General features: G+C 41.4%; 4 protein-coding genes across 8 annotated transcripts in view; all 4 read left to right on the top strand.

Annotated features, from left to right (window-relative positions):
* The window catches only part of LOC133868424 (F-box/FBD/LRR-repeat protein At1g51370-like), an 83,408-nt gene extending 82,891 nt beyond the window's left edge, over window positions 1-517 (top strand). For all 4 annotated transcript variants that reach the window (XM_062305318.1, XM_062305319.1, XM_062305321.1 and 1 more), the window contains exon 6: window positions 91-517. In XM_062305318.1, coding sequence (XP_062161302.1) covers window positions 91-444 — 354 coding nt within the window. In that variant the 3' untranslated portion in view covers window positions 445-517. The remainder of the gene's footprint in view (window positions 1-90) is intronic.
* Window positions 518-603: 86 nt separating this feature from the next.
* On the top strand, window positions 604-1,742 carry LOC133868434 (putative F-box/LRR-repeat protein At3g59230). The gene is made up of 2 exons (XM_062305336.1): window positions 604-740; window positions 1,112-1,742. The coding sequence occupies exons 1-2, from the start codon at window positions 735-737 to the stop codon at window positions 1,682-1,684; spliced, it is 579 nt and encodes a 192-aa protein (XP_062161320.1). The 5' UTR covers window positions 604-734; the 3' UTR covers window positions 1,685-1,742.
* A 4,876-nt stretch (window positions 1,743-6,618) lies between these two features.
* On the top strand, window positions 6,619-11,069 carry LOC133869164 (uncharacterized). Its single transcript, XM_062306119.1, has 5 exons — window positions 6,619-6,774; window positions 6,835-7,096; window positions 7,507-8,036; window positions 8,129-8,272; window positions 10,613-11,069. The coding sequence occupies exons 1-5, from the start codon at window positions 6,619-6,621 to the stop codon at window positions 10,964-10,966; spliced, it is 1,446 nt and encodes a 481-aa protein (XP_062162103.1). The 3' UTR covers window positions 10,967-11,069.
* Window positions 11,070-11,108: 39 nt separating this feature from the next.
* Window positions 11,109-12,053, top strand: part of LOC133868425 (F-box/FBD/LRR-repeat protein At1g51370-like) — a 69,047-nt gene continuing 68,102 nt past the window's right edge. The window contains exon 1 of one of the 2 annotated variants that reach the window (XM_062305322.1): window positions 11,109-11,262. In XM_062305322.1, the coding sequence (XP_062161306.1) occupies window positions 11,177-11,262 (86 nt within the window). In that variant the 5' untranslated portion in view covers window positions 11,109-11,176. The remainder of the gene's footprint in view (window positions 11,263-12,053) is intronic. The other variant, XM_062305323.1, reaches the window with a different exon arrangement.

Below are 12,053 nucleotides of genomic sequence, written 5' to 3'. Positions count from 1 at the left end.
CTCTATGCCATTAGTGATTATTAGCCATTGGAAATCAGTCTCACTTGGTTTTAATGTACAATTTTTGTTTTGCTTCTTTCTTGTTTTTAGCTCCATCTTCCCTGCAGCGAGGACGACCGGATAAAGCGCCAAAAGATAATAGAAGGAGCAGATTACAGAGAACACAAGAAGATACCTCTTAAAGAATATTGTCAACATCAGCGTCTCAAGAAAGTGGAGCTACGTGGTTTTTCTGCTTGTCCAATTGAATTTGACCTTGCCGTACTTCTGCTAAAAAATGCTATTCTGCTTGAGAAGATGAGAATTGTTCTAGAAATAACACCTTATTTAGGCGACGGTGAATGCTGGGTTATGGGCTTATCCAAAACTAAAATTGAGCGAGAGAAAATTCTCAAAATTCTGGGTCCGGAGGTGCCATCTACGGTTGATTTAGTACTCGTGTGATCTTTCTTGTTATTATTTTTGTGGGGGGAAATTTGCCCTTCCTGTGAAAATTTTCATGGAAGAAAACGATGAATATTTATTGTGCAGTTTACATGATGATTTATTTCTGAATAATGATAAGGATGATTGTATTGTTACTGTTTTGTAGAGATTTTAGAACACCATAGGAGATTTATGCAAGTAAAAACAAGAAACCCTAGTTGTTGAAGCATGCAGCTTAGTTATATCTGGATTCTGGACTATAAGAATGATGAAAGGAAGTTGGGCTCATTCATTTCTTCACAATCTAAATGCAGGTAATCTCCTCCACTTCAAATTCATTTCTTCTTCACAATAATAAAGATTAATATTGCATTGCTCAATAGATATGATTACCTTGATTATATCCCCACCAGCTCAGCTCACTTGATTTATAATAAAACATTTTGAGTGGAATATCTAAAAATAATAAAAATTATTTTTATGCGAGCATGCTGAAAGTTATAATTTCTCATGTGAATCTCAGGCCAAGACGTTGCTTGGTGTAAGTTTAAGTTTTTGATATATTTCTATGCAATCCACATTATATTAAACACTCTAAATTGTTTGTTTTTTTTTTTGGCTTTATTAATAACAAAGACGTACCTTTACTTTGGAATCTTGTTTATGTTATTTTGTGTGCACACAGATTGACAATGACCCAGAGGCCGATCTGACTGGTAGATTGCCGGTGGATATTCTTTCTTCTATAATATCATTAAACTCATTGAGGGAGGCTGCCACTACTAGTATCCTTTCAAAAAGATGGAGATACATTTGGAGGACCTCTTCTAATCTTGACCTAGATGCCAAAAACATGCTTGGACATTTTTTATACTTGGACCATTTCAAAAGGCAGCCTACTCTGTGGAAACAGAAGCAAAAGGGAAGATTTGTTAGATGGGCCAATCATATTCTAGAACTCTATGTCGGCAAAAACGTAGATTCCTTCAAGGTTGAGTATCCGTTGGGTAGTGATCATGGTTGCGACGTTGATCGATGGATTCAATTTGCAATTGATATGCAAGTTCAAAAGCTTGACATCAACCTGTTAGACGATCATTTGTCAGACTTGTATCATGAGCTCTATAAATTTCCATATTGGCTATTTGCTCTAGCAGGGAAACGGCCAAAGATAAAACATTTGTCTTTGAATTTTTGCAGCCTGTTAAATAGTCTCCTTCATTTGAGCTCCTATGCCTTCCAAAATCTAATTTATTAAGTTTTATTCTTTTTCACGTTAACAGGATACCCTGGTTGCTTGAAATACCATGTTCCTAAAAGTCCAAAACAAACACTATTGATGATTCAGGCGGTTTAATCCACTTTACCTGGTGTGTGTAAATGACAAGCAAGCAAGCCTAAACAAAAGATTAGCAGGCTCTAAATGATTGTTTGTAACTAGATCATAATGTCGTGTTCAAGAAGATGGTCGGTGGAGTCAAAGGATTTTGAGTTGGTGGTAGCTGGGGGAGAGACTGGGGTTCGATTCCGAGAAAAATGCAGAGGGAGGTTAAGGTCAATTTTTCTGGAGAGAGATGAGATTGGGTGGTTAGTACGCATTTTTGAGGAACTAGTGACTGTGGAAGACTCTCGGGTTTTTGGGAATCAAGCCTCCTATGGACTTCCTCGTGTCATTGCTCAGAGATGCTTCAACAGACACGGCAGCTTTCTGCTGGTGGAGGAATATGCCGGAAGTAGGAAAAGCGGAGTGGTGCTAATTCCAGAGGGAAGAGGCGGAGAGGGTTGGGACTTATTTGGCTCGGCTCTACACTGTGCCAATGAGTTTCTTAGATACGGAGGAAGCAGAGTGGACGTTCGGCCTGAGGTTCAGTCTCAGGCAATGAGGGGAAGGAGGAGTTTTGCGGAAGTTTTGAAGAACACAGGGCCACACGTGGAGATAGATACGGGCGTGTGCTCAGGGAAGATAGATCCGTTGCCTTGTAGGTTGGAAAACATCCCGGTGGGTGAGGCCAAAACCACTGTCGTCCCTCAAATTCTGGTTAATGATCCGGCGTCCGGCAAGGCGATATTGAAGAGAACTTTGCATGGACCATCGGTCCTTGAGAATTCGGACGTTCAGAGAACGATCCAAAGGTCCAAAGTCCCAACGGTTCTGAACCCTGATGCACACTACCTAGTAAAGCAGACTGGCACAGCTCCTGTTACCGAGGCTCCTGCAACACGCAAAATCCACTCTGGCGTCAGTCCTGAACTAGTCAAAATCAGGACCACTTTGCAGAGGCTGCAACAAGAAATTGGTCTTTGTCTGGCGGATCTTGCCAAGATAGAGGGTGGAGTTGTGGATAGTGGGCCAATGGCTTCCGGGTTTCGGCCCACTGTCAGGAATGCCATGGGTTTACGAGGAACATGGCCCAAAAACAGGAAAATGAAAGGGAAGGCTCCCATGGCAAACCAGGTCAACAGGCCCAACTTCGTTTTCAAAGCCAAGGAACGCGCGGGCCTGTCCTCTAACCAGGCCCCTTTGGTTTCAGGGGATCCCGGCGCGTCCTCTTCGACGCCGGAGACGCTACCGCCGGCAAAAGGTGACGGCTCTCAATCACAAGCTGATAGGGACTGTATTCAGCCCCAAGCATCGGAAAGTTCAGTCCTTCCCCCTCTGAAGGCATCCTCTTCGGATTCAGTTCCGGAACTGCTGTTTGGTCATGTTGGCAAGCTACCCGTTTCTCCACCGGTGGTCGTGTCTCCCAACAGCTCGGGGTTGGAAAGGAGCAAGGGCGAGACAGTAGCTCTTGTGGAAGCTTTGGAGAGTGCAGAAATAAGTCCTAGGCCGGAAATGTGTGAGCATTTTCAGGGGTCTCTTCCGGATAGTCTGCTGCTAGTTGAGGCACCAGAAAACGTTTCAGAGTTGGAAAAGGGGTCCATGGTGCAGGTGCAGTCGCCGGTTGATGCATGGGTGCCAAGGATATCGACAGGGTTAGCTCCTTGGCAGATACCGTTGGGGGAAAAATGGATACAAAATATGGGGGAGGTCTCGGGTTCCAGCAGCAATTCCAAAGGGGATTCAGAAATGGTGGTATTCCAGGAGGGTGAGAAGGGAGGAGAGGCGGGTACGAGTAGGGTGTCCCCTCTCAACGCTTACTCTCCGGTTGTGGAGGGAGAGGGGTATTCGGACTGGGTTCTTCAGCGTGCGAATGATATTTATCCCATTGTGAAGATGACGTATATGGGACACAAGTTGCAATTGTTGGCATTGTTGACTTGCATCGAAGGAGATCGTCGCAATGGAGATGGAAGCTCAAAGGGCAAGAGGGAGGTCAAGAATTTGGTGAGTTCTGTAAATTACGATACTAAGAGCTCTGGCTCTAATCGTGGGAAAAGGAGGGCTAGGGGTCTCATTGTTGTGCCATGAAGCCCAAGATTCTATCTTGGAATGTGAGGGGGTTGAACAATAGGCGTAAACGCCTAAGGATTAGCAACTTGCTCAGAGAATGGAAGGTGGATATCTTGTGCTTTCAAGAGACCAAAGTTCATAGTCCATCGAGAAACTTTGTGCGTAGCATATGGGGAAGTAATTATGTGGATTGGTGCAGCTTGGACTCTTGTGGGGCTTCAGGGGGTATCTTGATCATGTGGGATAAAAGGGTGGTGGAGAAGGTCGATGTATGCTTGGGGGAGTTCACGCTTGCAGTTTCTTTTAGGAATATTGCAGACGGATTTGAGTGGGCTTTTGCGGGGGTGTATGGCCCGAATCACTATATTGATAGGAGGAGGCTCTGGGATGAGCTAGCTGGGATGCTCAATTGGTGGATCTTGCCTTGGTGTATAGGGGGGGATTTTAATATTACTCGGTTTTCTAGTGAACGTTCTGGAGAAGGCAGTGTGTCTGGCATGAGGGATTTTGGTGACTTTATCTATGATCAGGGCTTGATGGACTTCCCTCTCGCTGGAGGCTCTTTCACTTGGTCGCTCTCTGGCGACCCTCCCACTTGGTCAAGGATTGACCGTTTTCTTGTTTCCCCTGATTGGGAATCTAGGTTTTCTGTGAGATCACAGAAGAGACTTCCCCGCCTTTATTCTGATCATTTTCCAATTCTTCTTGATTGCAGCGACACTACTAGGAGAAAAAGGCCATTCAAATTCGAAAATATGTGGCTTAAGGCGGATGGGTTCGTGGGTTTGGTGAAACAGTGGTGGGATTCCTATTCGTTTCAAGGTACTCCCAGTTTCGTTATAGCTTGCAAGTTTAAGGCTCTGAAGCAACATTTGAAGATTTGGAATGAAGAAGTCTTTGGTAACGTGGAGAGAAATAAGAGAAAGCTATTTGAAGAGCTTCAGGCCTTTGATTCTATTGAAGGTAGTAGGGCTTTGGGCGAGGAGGAGCAACTAAAAAAGTCAGAGATTGTCAGCGAATTAGAGAGGGTTTCTCTGTTGGAAGAGATTAGTTGGAGGCAAAAGTCGAGGGTAACGTGGTTAAAGGAAGGGGACAAATGTACTAAATATTTCCATTCTATAGCCAACTCAAACAGAAGATACAATTCTATTGATTCTTTAATGATTGGTGATTCACTCTCTTCTAATCAGACAGAGATAGGCGATCACGCGGTTCACTATTATCATACTCTCTTTTCTGAGAAGTACAGTTGGAGGCCTTCGTTGGATGATCTATCCTTTGACACTATCTTGGAATCAGAGGCTAGCTGGCTGGAAAGACCTTTTGAGGAGGAGGAGGTTAGGAAGGTAGTGTTCGCATTGAAGGGAGACAAGGCACCAGGTCCTGATGGTTTTTCCATGGCTTTCTTCCAAGCTTGCTGGGAAGTATTGAGTCCAGACATTATGGAGGTTTTTTCTGACTTTCATGAGAGAGGTGCGTTTGAGAAGAGTCTGAATACATCGTTTATTTCTCTCATTCCAAAGATTCCTGGAGCTAACTCTCTCAAAGACTTCCGACCTATCAGTCTTGTGGGAGGCATCTACAAGATCATTGCCAAAGTGTTGGCAAACCGACTGAAAGGGGTCTTGGAGAAGGTTATCTCCAAATCCCAGAGTGCATTCATCAAAGGGAGACAGATTCTTGATCCAGTCCTTATTGCCAACGAATGCATTGACAGCCGTGTAAGATCAGGGGAACCAGGTGTCATTTGTAAAATGGACTTGGAGAAAGCTTATGACCATGTTAATTGGAATTTTCTTTTGTATATGTTGAGGCGATGTGGCTTCGGGGGAAAATGGTGTTCATGGATAGCTCGATGCATTTCTTCTGCGCGGTTTTCGGTTCTAGTCAATGACTCTCCTAATGGTTTTTTCAGTAGTTCTCGAGGCTTGAGGCAAGGGGACCCCTTGTCACCCCTGCTGTTTGTATTTGTTATGGAGGCTTTGAGCCGTATGATTACACAGGCGGTCAGTGGGGGTTTATTGGAAGGATTCTTAGTGGGTAATGTTTCTATCTCACATCTTTTGTTTGCCGATGACACATTGATTTTCTGCAGTGCTCGCACATCTCAGTTACAGAATCTGCGGAGTCTTTTTCTTTTGTTTGAAGCAATCTCGGGTTTGAAGGTCAATTTGGCAAAATCCAATTTAATTCCAGTGGGGAATGTTGAACAAGGGGAAAGATTAGCAGACATCCTAGGGTGTGAGGTTGTTTCCTTACCAGCAAAGTATCTCAGTCTTCCTTTGGGGGCTTCCTATAAGTCTACACGTATATGGGACGGAGTTATTGAGAAGATAGAAAAGCGGTTGGCTAGTTGGAAAAGGTTATATCTTTCCAAGGGTGGTAGAGTTACTCTTATTAAGAGCACCCTTTCCAATCTTCCTACCTATTATATGTCTTTATTCCCTATTCCGGGGAGTGTTGCGGCTCGGATCGAAAAATTGCATCGAGACTTTCTATGGGGAGGGTTGGGTGAAGAGGTTAAATTTCATTTGGTGAATTGGGCGAAGGTCTGTACTCCTATTTCAGAAGGAGGTTTGGGTATAAGAAATTTGGTAATGTTCAATCGAGCTTTGTTAGGGAAATGGTTATGGCGATTTGGGTTGGAAAGAGATGCTTGGTGGAGAGGTGTGATAGATTCCAAGTTTGGTAGCATGTGGGGTGGTTGGTGCTCCCGGGAGCTTGTAGGGGCTTTTGGAGTGGGGTTGTGGAAGAATATAAGGAAAGGGTGGGAGACATTCTCCGGTTTTACCAGATTTGAGATGGGGGACGGGGAAAGAATTAGATTTTGGCATGACTTGTGGTGCGGAGACTCGGTTTTGAAAGAAGTCTTTCCTGATTTATTTGGTATTGCTCGGGTGAAGGATGCGTCAGTGGCAGACAATGTGGAAGTTTTGGGCGGTTCAACTCAGTGGAACGTGAGCTTTGTCAGAGAGGCGCATGATTGGGAAGTGGATGTGTTTGCTTCTTTTTTCCAGGTCTTACATGCAACCAGAGTGAACAGAGATCGGGCAGACAGACTTTGGTGGGTGGCTTCCAAGAAAGGTTTATTCAAGGTCAAGTCTTTTTTCAGATCTTTGACTTGCTCTGGTGATTCTTGGTTCCCTTGGAAGTGTGTGTGGCGGACTCAAGCACCTCCAAGGGCAGCCTTTTTTACTTGGTCTGCTGCACTAGGAAAGATCCTTACTGTGGATAATCTTAGGAAGAGGCATTTGATCATTGTAGACAGATGCTGTTTATGTAAGAGAGACGGGGAATCTGTGGATCACATTCTTCTACATTGCGACGTGGCGTCAACTCTGTGGAATAACATATTCTCTCGGTTTGGCATTTCTTGGGTAATGCCTAGAAGAGTGATAGACCTATTGGCAGGCTGGTGGAAGTCGGGGAGACCTCTGAGTGCTACAATTTGGAAGATGGTTCCTATTTGCATTTTTTGGTGCGTGTGGAAAGAAAGGAATCGAAGGTGTTTTGAAAACTTGGAGGGTTCCCTGGAGGAGGTGTTAGAGTCTTTTTTACTTACTTTGTATAATTGGTCGATGGCCTTTTTGTACCCTATTTCAGTCAGCTATGCTGATTTTTTTGTTCGTTTTTCTCTTTCTAGTTAGGTGTTTCCTTTTGTATACGTCCAGTGTACTAAGGGGCGCCTTACGCTTTCAATAAGACTATTATTACTTTTCAAAAAAAAAAATTTTGCAGCCTGAGTATTCCAGAAAATTACAATGGCTTGAACTCCCTTTCATCCCTCGCATTGAAAAAGACAAGTTTAAATCAAGAGGATGTGGATAACATTTTGTCTAGTTGCCCATCTTTAGAATGGTTTAGTATAAGCGAATGCCGTTGTCCATTTCGTTTAAAATTATCTAGTGGATGTCGGTTTCTCAGGCTGAGGCACTTGAGGATATTTCGTTGCGAGCCTTTAGAAAGAGTTGAAATTCATGATGCCATAGGTATTGCATCAATTGAGTATGACGCAAAGATGTTTGGGCAGGTCTTGTTAAAGAACATTGCAGAACCTGTTAGACTATGTGTGACTTTGCAGTCTAATCGTAGAACTTTGCAGTCTGATCGTAGAACTTTGCAGCCTGATCCTAGAACTCAAATAACATATGTCCTTAGCACACTTGCAAAAGACTTTCCTCTAGTTGAAACTTTATTAGTGTCCACTCCATTTGTCCAGGTATTGCCACAGCAAAAATTTTAGTTGAACTTTTTGTCATCATTTTTTAACATCATGTCTTTAGTTAATCATTTCTTTCCATTGTATTTCAGGTTGATTTAATACCTAAGCCCTTAACCACATTTACTAGACTCAAGCAATTGAAGCTATTAGGTGTAAGATTTAGAAAAATCTTGCTGGACCTGACCTCTGCTTTTTTGGAGGCGGCTCCATCATTGGTTGAACTTGAGATGGATGTAAGTTATCTTCTATATCAAGCACATTTTTATTTGATTGTTGACCTGCAACGGGCCTTTTGTTCCCTGGAACTTTGTACAATCTCTTTATTTTTATTTTTTTGCTTTTGATACGTTATTAAACTAAGATTTGTATGATTGTTTACCCTTTTTTTAAGCCATAGCTCCATTTTATGTTTTCAAACAAAATATTAGTTGGAGGAGTCTCTAGACTTGGATAAATATTGGGTGTTTTGTGACCTGATTAATGGAAGTATTCCTTTTATAGGTAACATGGCAGAGATATTTATTACACTTTTCTTTACACCATTGTTTGAAAGATTTTCTTTTTAAACACAAATATCACCTATTGTTTCTACGACGCCAGGAAGGATTTGTCACCGAGATATTTTTATGTTATAATTTCAAATGCATTTTGCATTCAATTTTTTGGAAAGATTCGGGATTGGAGAGTGGAAATGATTGCCAGTAATTTAACTATTGTTTGACAAAATTTAGGTTAAAAAAGAACCTGGTTTACTACTTGCTTTGAGTAAATTTTTTCAGAACGTAGTTATCCACCTATTGTTTTGTATGATATTAACAAGAATTTGGAGTGAAAGTCTATATAGGATGGTTTCTATACTTTATATATTCACATTCACTAGTTTCTTCTAGGCAAGAGATTTTGACAAGTGAGCGGAAAGAGTTGTTAGTGATGTTATTGTTATCTAAGAGTTGAAAAGATATTATGTGAGTGGTTTATGCTCTATGCCATTAGTGATTATTAGTCTTTGGAAATCGGTCTCACTTGGTTTTAATGTACAATTTTTTGTCTTGAATTCAAAAACATGATATATTTGACTATTTTCTTTTTAGGTTTGCAGCTTGATGCTTCTGATTGTAATGATTTGTGGATGCCTTTGGTGGCGAGAAAAAATTTCATTTAGTGAATTGGAACAAGATCTGTACGCCTTTGTATGCAGGTGGGTTAGGAGTTCACAATCTCATCCAGTTCAATCGAGCGCTCCTGGGTAAATGGTTGTGGAGATATGGTAGGGAGAGAGAGGCTTTATGGCGGTTGGTGATTGATGCCAAATTCCAGAGTCTAGAGGGTGGGTGGTGCTCGAAAGAGGTTTCGGGTTCTTTCGGAGTGGGTGTATGGAAACATATAAGGAGGGGGTGGGAGAAATTCTGCAACTTCGTTCGTTTTGAAGTGGGGAGTGGATCAAATATTAGCTTTTGGAAAGATTGGTGGTGTGGGGATGGTTCCTTGAAGCAATGCTTTCCAGCTCTTTTTTCTATAGTAAGGAACAAAGACCCGTTGGTGGCGGATAATTTGGTGGTTCATAATGGTGTAATTCAGTGGAATGTTCTTTTTACGAGACAAATCCAGGATTGGGAGATGGACATGGTCCTTTCTTTCTTCGATCGATTATATTCCACTTCGACTCGTCAAGGAGAGAGTGACAGATTAGTGTGGAATCCCTCCAAAAAAGGTTTATTTGAGGTGAGATCCTTCTACGATGAGCTCATTAAGGAAGATGGCCATTATTTTCCTTGGAAGAATATTTGGCGTGTTAAGGCTCCAACAAGGGTGGCTTTCTTCGTTTGGTCAGCGGCTTTGGGCAAAATATTGACGCACGATAACTTGCGTAAGAGGAATGTAATAGTAATAGAGTGGTGTTGTTTATGCAAGAAGAGTGGGGAGTCTATAGATCACTTGTTACTTCATTGCGAGGTCGCCCAGGCTCTTTGGAGCTACGTTCTTATTTTATTTGGGGTTGAGTGGGTTATGCCTCGAACGGTGTTGGAATTGTTAAAGAGTTGGGGAGCGGCAATGGGGAGTGGTCAAGCTACAGAGGCTTGGCGTTTAGCTCCTTTGTGCTTGCTTTGGTGTATTTGGAGGGAGCGGAATGCTCGTCTGTTTGAAGATGTAGAGACATCTATGGTGGAGCTTCGGAAGCGGCTGATCGATACTTTATATTTTTGGATAGTGCCACACCATAGTTTGAGTGTATTTACTTATGTAGATTTCTTAAATTTATTTTCTGTTCGACCCTGTTAGGGGCTTTCTTGTATACCTCCCGTGTATAAGGGTTGCGCCCCTCTGCGCTTTTTAATAAATTGCTATTACTTATCAAAAAAAAATGATTTGTGGACGCCTTTTTTGTTTTTTTGTTTTTGTTTTTTTTTTTTTTTTTTGTGATTAATTCTCTCATATTGTTATATATATGCGACAACATGTACTCATGTTTTGACTATCTTGGAAATATCCTTCTGATTGTGACATGTTATTCAAAATAATTAATACCTTGCTTAAAAATCAACAATTTTTGTTTTGTTCTTTCTTGTTTTTAGCTCCATCTTCCCTGCAGTGAGGAAGAACGGATAAAGCGCCAAAAGATAATAGAAGGAGCAGATTACAGAGAGCACAAAAAGATACCTCTTAAAGAATATTGTCAACATCAGCGTCTCAAGAAAGTGGAGCTACGTGGTTTTTATGCTTGTCCAATTGAATTTGACCTTGCCGTACTTCTGCTAAAAAATGCTATTCTGCTTGAGAAGATGAGAATTGTTCTAGAAATAACACCTTATTTAGGCGACGGTGAATGCTGTGTTATGGAGATATCCAAAACTAAAATCGAGCGAGAGCGAATTCTCAAAATTCTGGGTCCGGAGGTGCCATCTACAGTTAATTTAGTACTCGAGTGATCTTTCTTGTTATTATTTTCGTGGGGGGAAATATGTTCTTCCTGTGAAAATTTTCATGGAAGAAAACGATGAATATTTATTGTGCAGTTTACATGATGATTTATTTCTGAATAATGATAAGGATGATTCTATTGTTACTGTTTTGTAGAGATTTTAGAACACCATAGGAGATTTATGCAAGTAAAAACAAGAAACCCTAGTTGTTGAAGCATGCAGCTTAGTTATATCTGGATTCTGGACTATAAGAATGATGAAAGGAAGTTGGGCTCATTCATTTCTTCACAATCTAAATACAGGTAACCTCCACTTCAAATTCATTTCTTCTTCACAATAATACAGATTAATATTGCATTGCTCAATAGATATAATTACCTTGATTATATATCCCCACCAGCTCAGCTCACTTGATTTATAATAAAACATTTTGAGTGCAATATCTAAAAATAATAAAAATTATTTTTATGCGACCATGCTGAAAGTTATAATTTCTCATGTGAATCTCAGCTGATCCATTTATTTAGGTTAGCTAAGTAAGGTTGGGTGTCAGGCTTGTCACACATGCATCAAGTGTTCAAATAATTTACAAATTCAGCTACATGCCAAAACTCTATCAATACTAATTACAAGAGTTACATGAGCAGATATCAAACATGGCAACATATGCAAATTTTGGCACAGGCCGTCAAGCACATAAATAATTTTTTGAGAGAATGAGAGGCTATTTCTTTACAATAATTATCAGTTATTAGAGCACTAGTAGCAGATCCCTTATAAGTAGTTTTGTTCCCTAAAATAAGGAAAATTTGAAAAAAAATCACAAAAAATCAAGCTACAGTAGTTACCCTATTTTAGAGGGTCACCCTTGGAAAGCTACAGTGCTTCCCAATGTATTGGGAAGCACTGTAGCTTCCCAACAGCTTATTTTAATAAAAGAAAACGTTTGTCTCTCTCCTCTCTCTACGCATCCTCAACCTAAAAAAAAACAGCTCTCTCTCTCCTCTCTCATTCAGTCTTCTTCAACCTCTCCTTGCGGGTCTTGCGGCTCCCACCCACCTCAACTCCCACAAAATCCCCTTCCTCCTCCTTG

This window comes from Alnus glutinosa, chromosome 5, assembly GCF_958979055.1.
Source record: "Alnus glutinosa chromosome 5, dhAlnGlut1.1, whole genome shotgun sequence".
NCBI lineage: Eukaryota > Viridiplantae > Streptophyta > Magnoliopsida > Fagales > Betulaceae > Alnus > Alnus glutinosa.
Note: the sequence above shows the minus strand (reverse complement) of the source record. Positions and strands in the feature narration are given on the sequence as shown.

Coding starts and splice junctions, on each gene's coding strand:
- LOC133869164 (XM_062306119.1), top strand. CDS start 6,619: ATGGGGGACGGGGAAAGAATTAGATTTTGGCATGACTTGTGGTGCGGA. Junction 7,097..7,506: donor TGTAGACAGATGCTGTTTAT/GTAAGAGAGACG, acceptor AAGGGGCGCCTT/ACGCTTTCAATAAGACTATT. Junction 8,037..8,128: donor TGTCCACTCCATTTGTCCAG/GTATTGCCACAG, acceptor ATTGTATTTCAG/GTTGATTTAATACCTAAGCC.